Genomic DNA, 18,628 nt, shown 5'->3' with positions numbered 1-18,628 from the left:
GCATCACCGTCATAGCCCCTAATGGATGCGCCGATGTGTTTGAATGAAGTGGATACTGTCCAACGAGTGCGTCAGCACTGATCCATTTTTCATATTCTCCTCCACATTTGTCCTGCTTTAGATTCACACAGCGACATTCAGACATTTTGACAGTAGTTGTTGTGGGAGAGGGAAGCTTCACTTCACCCGCCCCCATTTTCTCAGCCATCCCCCTAATTAGAGGGAGAGAGAATGCATATAATTAAATGTACTAATTAGACAAACTACAGCCTAAACAACTTTTACATTATTCTGCCTGAATTCAGACTCACGAGAAGCGAGCTGCGTTTTTACAGGCATCATGAGTGTCTAAAAGGCTAGACTCGCGCATGCAAAATCTCTATCTATATAAAAGGGAAATGTGTATTCTGAAGGAGACAGCTGCTGTCAAATGGAAGGACATCTGCTTCACTTTCTGTTTAACGGATATCTTTTCGCCAAACACACGTACATTTCAAATGGCTCTTTTTTTATTTGATATGCCAAGTACCTCAGTCTATCCGCAGCGCACGGTGCATAGTTCCACATCAAGCCACAGTGGTAAAAACAAGGTCGGCAATCTGACTGTGAAGCAGAGAAAAATAAGTGGAGTTTGATCTTGTGAGATCATGTGTTTCTCATTCCTCGGGAAGCGGTCACACCAAGACCTCGGGAACACGAGAACTGCCAAGATCAGCCAAAGATATGGCGCACGGGGAGCCAGGCCTTAGGGCTAAGACATCAAACTCAGAAATAATAAAACAACAAATATAATCCCAATGCAGATATTTAGAGCTACACAGCTAAAAGCAAATGAGCAGCTTCAGCAACAAGGACACCGACATCCTTGGGCAAGAGAAATGTAGTTGTAGTACAGTAAAATTAAGCCCATTAGTCTGGTGCTAAAATTGTTCCGCGACTGAAATTTCCAAAATTTCCCTTGACACCTCTTTTTTTTTTAATGCATATTAGCATATCTGTTAACATGTCCAGATCCATCTAGCTTCGTGTTCATCATGTTAATTGACAGGAAGTGCAGCCACACATTCAGTACATGGCTGTTTTGTCAATGCCACACAGAGTGCTGAAAGCCTAAAACGCGGCTCCACGCCGAGTTGGAGAGACGGGCAGAGATGGTGAAGAGACAAAAACTCGCAGCTCGCACGAGTATACGAAAGCTATCAAAACGCACACGACGGTGAGCATTGTGTGCATTATGGACCGCCTCCCAAACAGAAAACATTTTTTGTTTGTGTTTCATTAGGAAACCTGTACAACAAAGCAAGCTGAATAGGAGGAAGGGCAAAGGAGGCCTACTCGACTTTCTCATTATGCCACACTTGCTCTGCAGTCTTGTCTGTAAACTTCTCGGGCGAAAACTGGGTAAGGCCATCTCATTATAATCAAAGCTCGCAGTTTATGCACATGCATTCCTAGCAGTTTTTCGCCAATTAGAAAGATATACTGTGAACATCTGTGTCACTTGCGTTTTAATATTATATAAGTTAGAGGTGATGAGGCCTGAGCAGTGCAGTGTGTCATGTGTTAAACCTTTTACCACAAGAAATAAGTGAGAAACGCAGTACATCAAATGTCAGACTTTGATAACGCATGTGGGCGAAAAGGTCTAGATGAAAGTCTCCAGTGTATTTAGGCTTCCTTGAAAATGGAAAAAAAAGGGGGAAAAAAAGAACAAAGTACACATCCTGACATTTATTCTCTACTCATTAGATGCCGGTAAAGAATAGAACTGTTCTATTGTCTGACCAAAGCCGGCTCTTGCAAATTAAAATTGGACGGCTTCCTGTGGGGGATTCGGTGTTTAACATTGCCACTTACAACCAGGCTGAATCTACAAGGCAAATCTATAGGGCAAAGCTAGTACAGTGAATTAAGTGCATTAAGAAGCCAGAGTGTTCACTGATTGAGTGCATCAGGGCTTCTGATGAAAACCATTAACAAGATTAAAACAAATTCAGGCCTGCGACCTTTACTAGACCAGCTATAGCTTGTTCCTTTCACGGACTACAATAAAGCATCCTCAAATGTGCCTCCACACACAGTGGCAGGACTGGACATAACAGCTCTGACAGTGTCAAGAAAATTTACTGTGTAAAGTGAGTTTTCAATTTTCAATATGTGGCAATTGGATCACTTAAGTGCCAAGAGCTTATGAGGTCATTCCTCAGGACACAGTGTGCAGCCCTGCATGAATTGTCTAGTTATTGATTCTGAAATAAATTCAGCTGCCTCTGGTGGATGCATTACACTCCTCGCACATTACTGGTGTTCCTGAATGGTGATGCTTGATTACTGGTAATATAAATGGGTCCATCTAGGAGCATGACACCGACACCACCAGGCCAGATATTTGATCGCAGTGACTGTAGGACAACCTAGCATGAAAATGTATGTTGACATAGCTTCACGAGGATGATTTAAAGACAAGCATCTACAAAACAATTGTCAATTTGAAAAATATTGCCCGAAATTCATTAAATAGTTTGGAACTAAATCAAATACCTGTAGAAATGTACCTAGCACCGATGAAAAATACCCAACCTTCGAGTTGCTAGCCAAATGACTCAATGTTAACCATAAATAATAGCAACTGCATAGGGCCTTGCATCACTTCCAAACAGACTTTGTATGCCTGCCTGGGGCCATACAAGCAGTCAGACCTCCTCCTTCCCCCTTTAAATGCTTTTTGATGTTGGGCTCTAATCAATACTTGAAGGCTGAATTTAGAAACGATAAATAAAACCATGAAGTGCAATGCACTTGATACATCTCCAACGCTCTCTCCAGTAGCCTCGCTAGTATGCAGTGTCGACTATTTGCAGTTCATTAGGTTTTTACCCCACCCTGCATGCGGTGTACAACAACCATCGTGCACTTCCTCAAATATTCAGTGTATCAGTCTGCTGCTGCGCTACAATGTATTCTTTATATAGTAAAATAATCCTAATGAAAAACTTTGGTTTGCTACAGCAGGAAGTGTGCATTAGCCCATTCACTGACGAGTCCATGCAGCCATTGAACAGCATTTCCAATTACAAGTTTTCTTACTTAAACTTCCTGCATGATAGGGTCAGACTTGTCCCGTAGATTTCGTGATGCATGCTTTGGTCACATTCATCTAATGTCACTTTGTAATGCGCTAATTTCCAAGAAATAACATGCTTTAGAAAATTTAATTTTTCCCTCACATTGAGACGTCCTCAGTTCTCTGTTCCCATTGTTACCATTTAACTGCAAAACTGCAGTGCTTGTTTCCAGTAATTACAAACTGATTGATTTTGGCTTTGAAATTAAATTTTTTAAATTTCTAAGATAATTTCAGAAAAATCAAAATAAAAAGATACCCTTAGAACTACCTGTAGTTTTATTGGGAATGGCAATAAAGCTAATGAATTCTAAAGTGACCCCTTACTGGCTCAGCATCCAAAGCAGTTTATTTTTTATCCGCGATCTTAAATCTTAAATTTAAAGCATAACGGGTCCAAACAATATATAAATGCTGATTAACTTGGGAGGTATTACACAGGAATCCGAGTGGCATGCTGCAATAGGGTGGCCGCTAATTAGCCAAAAGGGATTACAAGACTGTTAAAGCACCAGTCATCTATGCCAACATATCAATCATGACAAATGAGGACATCTGCTCATAACAGCTCCTCGACATTCACTCTTTTTTTTTTGGCCTTGTTTTCATATACACCAGCTTGGTGATTTTGGTGCCTAATCATTGGCACTTTTCTGTTCATTCAATGTTAGTCTATCAAAAGACCGCCATAGACTTTTTACAGCAGACTCACTAAAACCAACATGGCACGGATGTAATCTACATGTAGAAAAAGCTATTTAAGGCTGATAAACAAGAGATTCAGAGCACAAAAGAGCAGGCAAAAACAAACAGCATTCAATTGAGAGGTACTTGGCTGTGACTCAAGGTAATGATTCTAATCAAACAGCATTAGAGCCAGCTCGCACAGGCATTTAGTTGCAGTTCTTATGACCGAATGATATGGTCCAGAAAGTGGCTGCATGTGCCAAATTCCAAGTTGACATCTTTAGATTATGTTAAGATATATTTCATCAGCATCCCTTAAGCACGAATGACAACCATCCCAGTATATTTATAAAGCTGGAAACTGGGCAGTGTTTGCCATCATCTCTTTAAATATTGTCATAATAATTTCCATCTATTGACAAATTTATGAAGCAACTAATTGCTGCTCCACCACCACTACACTGCTACCCTTCAAATATGGTGGTGGAGTTCAGCAAAATGGTGAGCCTTGCAAGTAGTAAGCTGAATACCCCCTAAGTGCCATCATGCTTATTGGAAAAAGTACTTTAGTCAGTCTATTCAGAGAATATTCACATGCTTAAATACATGATTAACCTTTTATCTCAAAGCGGCAACTTCCACTTTAACAAGAAGACACTCAGTAATGTTACTGGTACCATAAGGCCTATTCAAAGCATTTAATTCTAAACATTACAGCAACACAGATGATTGTCTTGAGATCTGAGAGGCTGAAGCAGCAGAGTGGTTGCTAGCTCCCACCTGCTTGACGCTGGCTGTTAAGCGTGGGGACAGATGATCTCTGCAATCCCTGAGTGATTAGTGGTTACCTTGGGATGGATCTGCTCTGCTTCAGTAAACACGTGTGTTGTTAGGCTTAGATTAGCTGTGACAATAACACGGAGCAGCTATCACACTTTCAGTTTATGCCGGTGTTTGACAGATAAGCGGACACACGAGAATTTGTGCGACAGCGCAGCTCAAACTATCCAGGGATCAAACAGAAGGACTTTTTTTTTTTTCCTCCTTTTTTGGTTTTGATAAATGTTCGATAAATTCAGCTGTTTACTGTGTTGTCATAAAATTTTACTGTCTGGTGAATATGAGAGTTGTCTTTGTTGAGGAAGCATAAAACAATATCTTTCTGAAATATGGAAATGTCAAACGTAAAGGCCACGGTATTCAAATCCCTAGTTAATTAGGGTCCTACTACCAGGAGTGTTTGTGTTGAAGTACAGAAACATTTGCATTCCCCATAGGGAAGCGTGTCAACAGGATCGATAGCGTAGACTCTAAACTCCTGGTCTGACTTAAAAAAGCCTCCAACTCAGCAGATCTTCTCCCCAGGAATCCCCTGAAATTAACCAACACCAAATTTTCCCCACTAGCAGCCTATGGTACTTATTTACAATATCCATTTTGTGAATGAGTGAAACATCCAAAAGCAGGCCATGAATAATGATATATTATGTACCTAAAAGTGGCTTAGGACCACCACAGTAGAAGATGGTTAAAAACCCAATTACCCTGAACCTTTTACCTGTTGGTTTCTGGCTGAAAAGAACATCGATCTCATTCTCAACCCAAAGGAAAGAGCCTTGGGACTCATCTGTTAAGGTGTTAACTTAAGGAGTTTAATCATCATTACAACAATGGCGATTGTCTGCCCAAAAAGATTTGGGTCAGATGAAAGCACAAGGGGCGCCGAGCCAGCTCAAACTCCTTAAACAAATAGGTTTCCGGGAGTCAACATTGTAAAAACGGGGCAAAATAAACAATACCAAAATTTTACGTCATAAATCAAGAATGCCCACAATTACGTGTAACAGTTTGTGTTGCCTCTAATGGCATCGTTTTCATTAAGTCATTTACTTATGGCTTTGATTTTTGTAGTCGTGGTGCTCCATAAAAGCAATCATGAAAATGAAGGCATATATAATATATATATATATGTGATGGCTATATAATACAATCAGACTAACGTGGCACCATGTCAAGCTTATGTTAATGTTCATTTGCTCTTCCATTCAAATAAAACACTTTCCCATCTCGTTGAAGGTCAAAGGCTGAATGATGCGTACAATTTCATACACAAGTCCTGCCGTGACCTAAATTTGAACTAGCAAAAAAAGAAAAGAAAAATGTCGCGCTGCCTTTCTATAGTTGCTCACGATAACAAGAATATAATTTATGTAAAGGTTAAAATGTAATTCATCACACACACACACACACCTTGACTCTCATTCAACAAGCTTATTTTGCATTCTGCCAAGCACTCTGAGCTTGATAAAACATGCACCGCCTAATCCTATATCTTCAGTGATTGTCGCCATAATTCATGACAGGGAAAATGAGCCTCGTGGAGGAGATAGCCTACTTTTGAATTTGTTTTTTCCTCGCCTCAGAAAAAGACAATCTTGAATGTAACCCACATTTTAAAAAAATAATAATAAAAAAAAAAAAAAGAGCAGAGAAACACACCAAGTGTGCACAAAGGAAATACATATGGTCTGTTGACACACAACACTAAGCAGCACAAAAAAAAAGCCCCATTGTTTCCATTCTCCACAGGGCAACACTGACAGACAGTTCAGCTGTAAGTAAAGCCGACACGGTATCACGTCGAGGCAAGATTTTTATTTATTTTTTTTTAAAGGGGAAAGAGGACACGGCGACGGAAGGACACAGGACATTTATTGATATAGCCAAGTCCTCCAGTGCAGCAGTAGATGTCCTTCGGTGAGAGTGCGTTATTGCCTGGACATTAATCACTATTGTCATGAAGCACAGGAAATAAGTACACGAGTTTCCCCGGCAGCATTTTCCCCCCTTTCTTTTAAACCCGCCTGGTCCGTTCCAGTGCGCGTGTGTGTATGCGTGCATATGTGTATGCGCGTGCATCGTCGGGTGTTGCTAGGACAAATGAAATGATTTGGAGTGAAGTGGCCGTGAGTCATTCTAAATGATTAAAATGCTACTGTGACCAGCTCCGAGTATCTTGGCTGAAAGAGTGAGGGAAGTCAACCATACACGCACCAAGTAATGAAGTGATGACTGATTGCCTTGATTAACATAAGTTACACAAATAAACAGTTTAATCACCATTAATATCAAATTACAGTAATTATCTTATAAAATAAACACTCTTCCCAGAACGTTGAGCTCATATTGAAATTCTCCACTTCAATATTAATTCCTGCAATTTCAGGCAGGGCAATCTCACCCTCAATGTCAATGGAAGCCAGTGAGCTCAAATACACAAGGCCTTTCCGCTGTGTTTTTACACCAGATCAGTCTCTGCCAGACAGAAAATGTTGGGGGGGGGGGGAGATGCCTATATTTATAAGAAACAATTAAATTCATACTTAATGACGCTTCTCTTTTCTTATTAATTTTCCTCCGGTTTTTGTGGGAGGAGAAGGAACGCTGCAGTCACACTTCCAATTAAAGGAGTGGAAGTAATAAATAGAAGTAAAACAGTCACAAATTGTCTCCAGCCACATCAATTTTAAATGAGCTGCAAATGTGTCTTCAATACGCCTGTAAAACAAAAGGAAATCCCAAAGCAACTGACAACAATATTGGAAATGCAGTTGCTAAGAACAGAGTGCTCGATGATGCTCCATTTCTGAAACTTACATTAAGCACTACAGAGACATAAAAGAGCCGTGGCACAACTGCAAATCGATGAAGCTGTATCGAGTGGACAAGAGTTGGCCTTGGCACTCAGATCTACAGTCAGACACTTTATTAGGTAAACCTTTCTAGAAACGGGTTGCACGCCCTTTTGCCTTCAGAACTGCCTCAATTCTTCATGGCACAGATTCAACGATGTGCTTGGAAACATTCCTCGGAGATTTTGGCCCACATTCATGTGATAGCATCACAGAGTTGCTGCACATTTGTCGGCTGCACATTCACGATGCAAATCTCCTGCTTCACCACATCCCAAAGGTGCTCTATTGGATTCGGATCTGGTGACTGTGGAGGCCATTAGAATACAGTGAACTCATTGTCATGTTCAAGAAACTAGTCTGAGACAATACCGGCTTTGTTACATGGCGTGCTAGAAGCAGCCATCACAAGATGGGCATAAAAGGATGGACATTGTCACCAATACAACTTAGGTAGGGCTGTGCTATTTAAATGATGCTCAGCTGGTACTAAAGTGGCCAAAGTGTGCCAGAAAAATATCCCTCACAGCACCAGAAGCTTGAACCGTTGATACAAATCCATAACGGTTCAGGTTTTTATGCTGTTTAGATTAAATTCTGACTCTACACATTTAAATGTTGCAGCACTAACAGACCTGTCAGACCCATTCCTCTATTCTTCACTGCTGTAACACATCCTTCCTGCCCTTAGCTGACCGGGACAGCACCCAGTGTGGTCTTCTGCTGGTGTAGCCCAACTACATCAAGATTCGATTTGCTGTGCATTCAGAGATGCTCTGCAGTGTGGCAATTCTCCTCTGAGTTTTAGCTAACTAACATCAAACAATGGTATACCAAGTCGTGACTAAAGGATTTCTTTTTCAAAAAACAGCAAATGTATATGGCACTTGTTAAACAGAGCAATGAAGACGGTGAACTAAAAACAGTGTTATTTAAAGGGTTAGCGAATTTGGTCCAGTTGAAATAATGATCTGCTACCTGGTGGCTATCATATTTATATTAGCCTGAGAAAAACACAGGATGAGGATTAATACAGTCTCAACGAAAGTACACGTGGATTCCTGATTGACAGAGACAATTAATGAAAGAATAAAATGAAAAATTCAGACAAGAAAACTAAGATGACCCCATTCACAACACAAGGTTAGTCATTAATACGATGCTGCATGGTTTGGATTACTTGCTATATAAAAGTTCTGATCCTAAGCTTAATGTCATCTTAATTTGGCGAGAGAGTGATTCTTTCCTAAAGATTAAAAGGAAAACGTGTGCGCATGGGACACTGAGAGAACACAGGCTGTGGTGTACACCCTGTGTTTTTAAAAAATTTAGCTTAAAGACATGCTGCGCATGAAGAGTGCTAATAAAAAGCTGTAGAGGCTGAGAATGACAACTGAGTAGTTTTAGAGGGCTCGTGTCTACTCAAAACACAAGAGACAAAGCACTGCAGCACACTTTAAAAAAAAAAAAAAAAAAAAAAAATCCAACATTAAAAAGCCTCCTCCAACTCAGAAGCAGCTTGGACCCAGAAACGAGGTCAATAAGTCATCACTTAATGAGCAGATTCCACAGATTGACAGCTGGTAGTTAATCAACAATAACGTCCCTAAAAAAGGCAGAGAAGAGAAACACCCCAGCTACCAGGAACGCAGATAATGCGGGCTTTGAAACCCACATTATCTTTTTATTAAACAAACCAGTTTACTTAATAAACCATAAGTAAGGAAACACATTCAACATGTTTGATTAAACAATGTGTAGGGGGGGAGCTCTAAATGTAAACATGTCTTTTGCTTGCTCGTTCTTTGAGAAGAAGCAAAGCTTTTCTGCTTCAGAATGCACACAGTGTGTTAGTGCTGGTACTTTTCCACAGGAGAAAGCACACTTTAACATAAATGGTAAATGGCCTGTATTTATATAGCGCTTTACTAGTCCCTAAGGACCCCAAAGCGTTTTACATATCCAGTCATCCACCCATTCACACACACATTCACACACTGGTGATGGCAAACATTGTAGCCACAGCCACCCTGGGGCGCACTGACAGAGGCGAGGCTGCCGGACACTGGCGCCACCGGGCCCTCTGACCACCACCAGTAGGGAACGGGTGAAGTGTCTTGCCCAAGGACACAACGACCGAGACTATCCAAGCCGGGGCTCGAACCGGCAACCTTCCGATTACAAGGCGAACTCCCAACTCTTGAGCCACGATCGCCCCATAAAATGTTGGTAATCTGTGAGCACTGATAGTTTAGACAGCCAGTATTTGCAAACCTTCTACAATCTCAGAGTGATTGCAGTCAGTCCAAGTGAGATGGCAACTGTTTGTAGAAATATCGTCTCCTTTCAGGCGACCTGGTCGACCAGCTTGCAATCAAAAGTGGTTGTGAGTGTGCAACATCAACAAACTCTGGACAACCATTATAGTCCTCACAATTTTCAAGTGGTCAGAGAACGGGAAATATTTTTAACTTAATACAATCACCATCCAACCATTTATTATTTTTATTTTTACTTTTTTTGTAGATGCAACAAGGATGCTGTCCTCCTAGTTTTACTCATAGGACTGAGTCATTAGCTTCCTCTGAATAGCTTTGTCAAGATTAGCGTGTCCAGTGTTGGATGGGTTTTTTTTTGGATTGAGCCAATTTAACATAAACCTAGTTACATGTGTGCATCAGGACAGGGTCACCCCAGCTTAAAATGCACAAGCACCAGGTGGTGATTAAACACTTCAGCATGACTGCTCAGCATATAGTTATGGTAATGAGCCTGGAGTACCTTACAAAAAAAAAAAACAAAACATGGTTGAAATAGTTTTCATGCCAGTCCTTGGTGTGGGCTTTTTTTTTGTTTGTTTGTTTGTTTTTTTGGTACAAGGACAAAACCTCTTTGGTGGGTGCTCGTATGTTTTTGTTGTTGCTGTTTTCCTATGCAGGAAAAACCCTGGATAATCTTAGGCCTGTTTGGTGCTTCTCTGGCACTGACAGCTACAGCGCTTGTCACTGTGGTTATTCTTCACTAGCTCAGTTGGCCTCTCCCTACCGGCCCTCTCCCTGCCTACACTTTCATAACAGTGTGAGCACACTGACACAATGACACACGAAACAGTGCATTTAGCTGTTACTGTGTTCAAAAGATGAAGCGGTCAATAGCCATTTAAGTTTAAAAGGAAAAAAAAAGGTGTACAATAAGAAGTAGAACGAGAGAGAGAGAGAGAGAGAGGAGGATGTAGAAATCGAAAGGGAGGCCTGACTTATAAAATTTGGGGGTTTATAAAACTGACCGGGTGCAGGGGCTGGCAGCAAGACACCCCTGAGCCACTGAAGAAGAAAATAATCACAAGTGGTAGCAAAGTAGTTGCGAAGCAGTGTGCAAGTGGAATGCCATGTGTCTATACATACTGCCTGTCCATTGCAGGCAACTCTAAATTTTTAACAATGAGCTGACACACTCTCGTGAGGTGAAACGGGAAGCAAGAAGTACATCCTCTCACACTGAGCTGAAACACACCATGGACTCCACACTGCCATTTTGCTCTTGTCTTCACTTTCTTCTCTTATAAATCTGAGGAGTTTCAGTTTCAAAGGGAGGGATTCAAATGCACTACTATGCAGGCTCACGGGACCAGCTGCCAAAACATGGAACCAAAAACCTCAGGCTACAACTGCACCTTTACATAAAATCTCACTTTTAAATGGCTCAAAACACCGAGCTCCACCCAATCCCTCTCAATGGTTACTAAAGTACACGCTTCGTTTTATATGCATCTAAATGTAACAATTTATATAATAGAAAATGACCAATTTTGCCCGCCAGTGCTCGTGGCACTGAAACCTAGCCCAGAGATTAAAGTGCTTCGCAAATATCAAGTCCTGAGTCACTGTCAGTCTTTACATCAGTGAAAAATTAGACCAATTAGGACAGCACATAAGGCTGACTAACCACACTGCACCAAATGAAATCACGCGCAGGGGCGACTCACTGAAAGTTGGCAGCACCAGTGCTAGGACGGGGAAAGTTCATCTTGCGCCCTGATTGGATTTTCAGCATTTCTTGGAATTATTTTCACATATAAGAATATGATGGAGTGCCTTTCAATTTCATTTCACAATGACTATTCCAGGCGCACAGAAAACGTATGTCTGGTATTTTCAGTACATGACCAAACGCTTCTAAAATAGAAAACAGAACAGAACCGAAATAGAACAGAGAACAGGCACAAGATCTGTGTGTGCAATATTAGCACTAAAACTGAAAAGTATATATAATATATTCATGCATAAGAAATGTTCATCTTAAAACTGACACGATTCCTCAAATGTTTGTGAAAGTCAGTCTCATTTGTCCTCACATCCCTTTAAAGTAACAGCTTCTTTTAAAAAAAAATGTAAATGTCCTTTAAATGTCCTGCATTTAACATAATTGTCCTATTACTCCAACTGTGCTGCCGCATAAACAAAACTGACTCTTAATAGCAAGTACAAATTCTACATGAAACTGTGGAATAATAAAAAGGTAGCTCATTTCACAGGTAAATGAGGAACATTTTTCACAGATGATCAGTTAGAGGTTACACGCTGGGGTGCTTTCTGCACACCACAATGGTTGCCGGTTGCTAAGTTGGCTCCCTCGTAGTTCAAGCAATCACGGTTCAAATACTTTTACCAACAATACTGCGTTCTTGTTTTAAGGTCCCCCCCCCAAAACTCTAATTAGAATGACAGATAAGCTAGTCATTAAATTTAAAAGCAATAAGCAAAGGATGAGCATCACTAGCAAAGGGATAAACAGCGAGTTATCTGCACACTGCACACAAGTGAAAAGTGATTACAGTTGCAATGTTTCCCCATCGGAGCATTTAGTGGGTGGCACAGGCAGCTGGTGGAGAGACAACAGATAACACTGCGCTGAGCCCATCAAAGATTGAGAATGAGCATATGTTACTGATGCTATTTAAAAACCACGAGAGTCCGTTTTGAGACGCGGTGTCAGTACTGTACATATTGAACCAGCTAGCCAGAAAAAAAAATATTAAAAATACTGAGGACCTTGATGATAATGATGCTGTTGCCAGCTTCAGTGATGTCCAGACAGCTGGCATCCTGCTGGCCCAGCGGTATATCAGGACCTCATTAATTAGATTAATAATTTGTTTGCTCGGTACTATTCTATTTGCAGCAGGCAACAATGATGTTATTTGAAAAGGGTCATTTTTACAATTCAATACCTTTGAAAACATCCATTAAGCCGCACATGGTTATTTTTTAAATCTTTTAAAAGGTCCTTTCTCCTCTCCCCCCCTGTGTAACCAATTATTCCACAGCTGCATCGCAAGGCTGTATTACACACATATTTAAGTGAATTTCTATAATTACCAGTGAGCAATTCCTATGATGGATGCAGAGGTGCAAAGTCCAACCACACACCATACAGTTTCTTTTTTTAAAAACACAATAGTAAATAATCTTCTTATAAGTCTTTATATACACCGTTTTACTGAAGAGAATTACATTTTGGGTGGAGGTGGAATCATGGTGCTTGCATTAGTGAGAAAAGACATGCATAACTGCCTTTGTATCCAAAGAAGAAAAAAACCCGCATAGGTTATCATGAAAATAAATCGGCCCTGACAGCCATTTGTTTAAATCTTGTATCCTTTTTTTTTTTTAAGCAAATAGTTTCTCTTAACCTTTTAAAATTCATACTTTCACGTTAACTTCGGCAGTAACGTCTTTGTAAACCAGCCTAAGAATAGCAGAAGAACACAGATGAGAGAAACTGGAGGACTTATCCTCCCCCAACTTCAGGTGGTTTCTCAGTAAGCCGGTGCGGTCTTAATGCCGTCTTTTGAAACAACAGTGTTGTCACGACACAGGAACTGATATTCAAAGCCATTTGTAAAACCACGGGGCTGACGATGGCAAAGGACTTTTGAATTTCAATGAATGATATATACATAAAGATGTAGAGGCCGGTGAGTAAGGGAGAGGAGGTGGGACCGTGTGGACACTATGGTGTATGTGTCAACTCCCTGTTGGAGGGAGAAGAGAGGAAGAAAGTGCAGCTGGCTATTGCCAAAACACAAGAAACCGTTTTAACTATTTAGAAATGATGTATCCTGATGGCATTCCATATTCAAGACACTGAAAATTGGGGCCTTTTTAGCCTACTACTTAATAAAACAGCTAACTGAGCACATGAGGATATGGAAGTGTGGAACTGAAGGATCTTGGGGCAAGAGAGAGAGGGGGGGGGGGGGGGGGGCAGCGAGGAACCATTCTCAAGTGTTACATCACTGCTACTTTTCTATAGAGGGTGATTGGTGCCACAGGAGCGGATCCATTAAACAGTTACAGACACTAATATGCTTGTACAGCGAAGCCATTTCCATGCACGCACAGCAGCTTTGACCTTTGACATCGCCAAGGGAGCCGAATGCAAATGTCCAAATCATTAAATGGTTTTTACCCTGCCAGTTTAAAGAATTTCCATAAATCGTTGGTTGTCATGTGTCCTGCCTCAAGTATGCTCTATCCTTGACAAAAATCAAACTGTGCATTTTCCACTACTGGGAATAAATCTGATGTAGAGAACGTCCTTTTGAGTGTTACATATATTTAAAAGTTCACACCTGTCCCTGATTTTTCCACATTTTCTGGAGGACATATGTGTAAACAGCTTAAGTATTACAGCACAGATGATGGTGGAATCTATAAAAAATGTGTCTGTTTATGGGTTTTTAAATCTCTGAATAGCTGTTTACGAACCACATCTGTAAAGACAGAACAGGGATGTCACCAGAACCAATACTTACAACATCTTTCAATAATTCTGAAAAGGCAACGCTACTCATTGGTTTTGTTTTGGGGTTGTTTTTTTTACGTAACGTAGGTACCAAGGCTGCAATTCTTCTGGAACTGATGGGGGCAGAATCCACCTACAACTGTTCTAACCCATTGTTTCATACTGAAGAAGAAGAAGAAGAAGGAGACACCCCCAGCCCAACAAGCACACCAAAAACCACCTGTGAAAGATGGCAACTAGTGTGCTCTACCTCTAGCTACTTTGCTGATAAGAAAGGCAGTATCCATGTTTGTGTAGCGATCCTGAAATGTTCGAGGCTGATGGCATTGCCGTTGTGAAATCTGCCACATTTCATAAGACTGAACTGTTTGCAATGGCTAACATTAAAGAAATGCTTAAGCTAATGTAACTATTGTTGTAACTCATTGTGATGCTACTAGGCTACCCAGCAACGATCCTTAAATTTCAGTCTGTATCCCATCAAATAAAATATAATGTAAATATTTTTAAAATAAACAGTCTTTGACCACCATCTTATTGATTTGAAATGATTTTAAAATAAAGGAGTTAATATTTAATGACAAGGGATATTCATTTTGTTTGTCTCTTTTTTTTGTCCATGGTATCAAATTGGGCAATGAGAATCATATAACTCCACTAGCACTAAAAACTACATTTCGGATATATGACACCTAGTACTGTGTCTTTAAATACCTTTAAGTATGGGAATAAAAGGGTAACAATGCTCACAATATCATACAGTAGAAAAATTATCCAATTATCCTCATGATGAAAGCTGAGTAACTGAAGAAAAAAAAAACATTTGAAAGGGGAAAAAAGGGGAATGGTGTTCATTTATGTGGTTAGTCATTCAATACTATTGTGTTAACCTTATTAACATGCCAATTAGCTGATTCGTTTGCCCCGCTAGCTGCCACTATCTGGTGAATTTCGTTCACTTTACATTTATCCACTTGTTAATGCACTAACAACAGAAGTGATGAAGAAGAGACGCTCATAAATCAAATTGCCAGGAAACTGAAATGTTGGTGTCAGCTTACAGATGCATTCGTTGTCCAATACCTACTTCTAGTCCAATCCGTTCATTTATGAGCAGCTGTCTTGGCATATGTTGGCTTACAGGTGCCAAACAATTGCAATGCACCACTCCCAGAGATACAGCTGTTGTTAAGAAACATATTTTCATGTTGCAGTTTGACCACTGAAAAATCTGATTTTAGTTAACCCCCTACCCATCACAATTTAATGGAGCGTAATAAAAAATTAAAACATAAGACGTGTTTAAAACTTACATCAGCTGTTTTAACTGTAAAATCCACGTCACTCTTGGCCTGGTATACAATACAGATATCATCCTTACCCTATCAATAAATCTGAGGGGCCATGAAGCACAAAGGAAAAAAAACCTTCAATATCTTAAAGTGTGTCATTCCACTGATTGTTTTGATCCATCTTAAAGGGGATATAAATCAAAACCTAATCACAATCCCTTTGACATTTGACCTCAAACCCAGCATTAGCCTTCACTCCGGCCTCCTCTGTGATTCCTGAATCTAAATGAAGTCCAACCTCCCCCCAACCACAAAGAGCACTTCGAGTGGGAAAACAACATTTAAAAAAGGGACACAGGCTTCACCACAAGACCCAGTGTTGCACCACACTCAGCAACCTATGACATTTTGTCATTTTTCCCACATTTAATAAAACATACTGAACGGGTGGCTGAAACAGCTGTGGCAACGGATACAACCCCTTAAACGCTTAAAAACGTCAATATTTAGTCATCCCTGTCTCTTTTCCTTTTGTTTTTGCACAGGACAAGCAGCCTACAGTCCAGACCTGCATTCGTACTCCAGTGGCATTAATCGCCTCTCATACATGCACATCCATCCACGAACCAACAGCGCTAACTATCGTCCTCATCCTCGCCTCTACCTACGCACATGACAGCGAGGAAAAGCACATAATATACCGCCACATAAACTAAAAGCACAACTACTGTGCGTCTGTAAAATAACTTATTAACCCCGCGATAAAACTGCAGGGCACCCGGATAAATCAATCTTCGTAACCCAACGTTAGAAGGGGGAAAAAAAAACACCAACGTGGAAACACCGGGCATAAAGTATAGCCACAGGAGTGCCTCCAGGAATGTTATTGTGCATTTCCATACATTCATATACCCCGAATCGCTCTGTGCGACTAGCCAGCTAACGAGGGAGAAGGGTCAAACGGCAGCTCGGAGACTAGAACCGGCTCTGCTTGAGTGTTCAGTGTGGCGTTAACGCAGGGATACTTTGCGCCATAGTCTCGCTGCTTAATCAATAACATGCACACAAATCACGCAGGCTAAACGTCTCGGCGGCTGGACGTTGAACTCGGCTCGGCCCTGAAACCGTTAAGCTAAACGTTACCCTTCATCTCCACAAACAAAACCTTTATCCGTTTACCCTTGAAAATATAAGGGGAGGGGGTAAAAAAAAGAAAAGGGGGAGCTAAACTAACACTGTAGCGCGAGGCACCGGAGGAGTTGGGCTGAATAAAAATGATAGCTAACGCGTGTGTTTGCGAGTACTTACCAGGCTGACAGTCTTTGTGTTTGGGCAAGGTTAAAAACATTAAGGATAAAATCCACCAGTAACTCGGTTCCCGTATTCTCCGCATGTTAGTCTACTCATCGAGAGCAGCAAGAAGGCAACGGGTGACAAAGTTTGTCTTTTTCTTCTTCTTTAAAAAAAAAGAGAACAACCAGAGAAAGCGAGAGAGAGACAGAAATCACTCACACGCACACCACCTAAGCTAAAACGAAGTTGGCATAGTGGCCACGAAGGCAGAGCATCAAAGTAATGGTTGGCGGTCAGGACACAGTCACTGCTTTTTCTTCCTCCCCCCTTTTTTCCTTTTTTAAAAAGACAAAATTTTTCGCCTCCGGTCTGAGCACAGGCTGCTCTTAGCTTCGAGGAATACAACGTTACGCACGCTATGGCTGTGCAAAAACAGTTCAAAATCTGTTGTTGGACTCCTCCGTGTGTGCAGCTGCGGGCTTCCAGATAGCGACATTCCCGAAGTGTAGCGAGGTCAATCGGCGATCAATCGCGGTATTTAACTACAGGAGGAAGAAGCAAGGGGGGAGAGAAAAAAAAGTGATCGAATAATATTGACTACATGCGGTCATTATTAAGTGATTATCCGCGGCGTCAGCGAGACGAAGCCCGAAGCAGAAAAGTGGTGCTGGAAATGTCCCATTCTTCCATCCAGGAAGTAGACTAGCGGTCAGGCGTGCACGGATATGTGGCTACTGGTCTGGTCCCATCCTACCGGACAGGCTGCGTGTGTGCAAAAGAGAGCGAGAGAGGGAGAGGGAGTCTGCACGGGGCGGGAGCTGAGAAGGGAGAGGAGAAGACGCGGGGGGGAGGCGGTTCTTGGATTTGCTGAATGCAAAATGACTTCTAACGGACCCAGAAGCTGGTTTCTGTCTAGGGTGGCTGTGATAAGAAAGACTTCAGAAATCGAGAGCTTATGTCCACCATCCACGCGACACTCCACTGCCTCTTATTAAAAAAAAACAAACGTGTTTCATCAAAACATGTTGCATCAAACAGAAATGTTGTTAGATATCTATCTGAAGCGCGGAGGCGGAAAACATAATAGCCAACCGGCTAATTCCACTGATTGCACCCCACCAATGCTGTCCTCTCGCAGTTTCGTTGCTTCCTCTCAGGTCCTATTATTAAAATGACCCCTCTGTGGCCCCTTGCCTCCTGCTGGCAGAACTGTGAATGGAATACTTTAGCAGCAATCATCACCTGGAATATCCTCTTGTGCAAGTGTGTACTGATTGGAGAATTATGCATCCACTGGTGATACTCCCTTAGGTAAATGTGTAGTCAGTGGTGTTCTTGCAGAACTATCCAGCTGGACATTTAATTTGAGGAATCTGATTAAATTTCTCATTTAATTACCCAGTTCTCTGCAGGGCCATTGAGGACAGTCACAAGGGCCCTTTGCTTTTAATGTGGGCCATCTGCTTCCTCTCCAAAATGCCTACCTTTTCAAAGCCCCCACAGCCTCCTGGGCATCCTCGCATGATCCTCCAGGCTGCACTACCTCCACGTGAACAGCAAAACACCATCGTGGTTGACAGTTACTCCAGACCCTACCGTATTCTCACTGATCAGGTGCAGTTAACCTGAACAGAAGTTTACGATTACATTTTTTTCCTCCCCTTTCTTGTTCTGGCACATCACGCAACAGTTCCCTTGCCTCTTTGGTTTTCTCATGCAATCTCCAAAAAAAA

At 41.3% G+C, this 18,628-nt stretch overlaps 1 protein-coding gene across 1 annotated transcript in view; it reads right to left on the bottom strand.

Moving 5' to 3' along the window:
• ca16b (carbonic anhydrase XVI b) overlaps positions 1-17,660 on the bottom strand; it is a 110,653-nt gene extending 92,993 nt beyond the window's left edge. Inside the window, exon 1 of the mRNA XM_085457110.1 lies at positions 16,911-17,660. Within this exon, the coding sequence (XP_085313236.1) occupies positions 16,911-16,995 (85 nt within the window). The 5' untranslated portion in view covers positions 16,996-17,660. The remainder of the gene's footprint in view (positions 1-16,910) is intronic.
• Between the last annotated feature and the right edge of the window lie 968 nt (positions 17,661-18,628).

The sequence above is a fragment of the Copadichromis virginalis genome, linkage group LG5 (genome assembly GCF_057382275.1).
Source record: "Copadichromis virginalis isolate Kocher_CV1m ecotype Utaka linkage group LG5, C_Virginalis_male_GT1.1, whole genome shotgun sequence".
Classification (NCBI taxonomy): Eukaryota; Metazoa; Chordata; class Actinopteri; order Cichliformes; family Cichlidae; genus Copadichromis; species Copadichromis virginalis.
The sequence above is the reverse complement of the archived record's forward strand: the minus strand, read 5'-3'. Positions and strand labels throughout refer to the sequence as shown.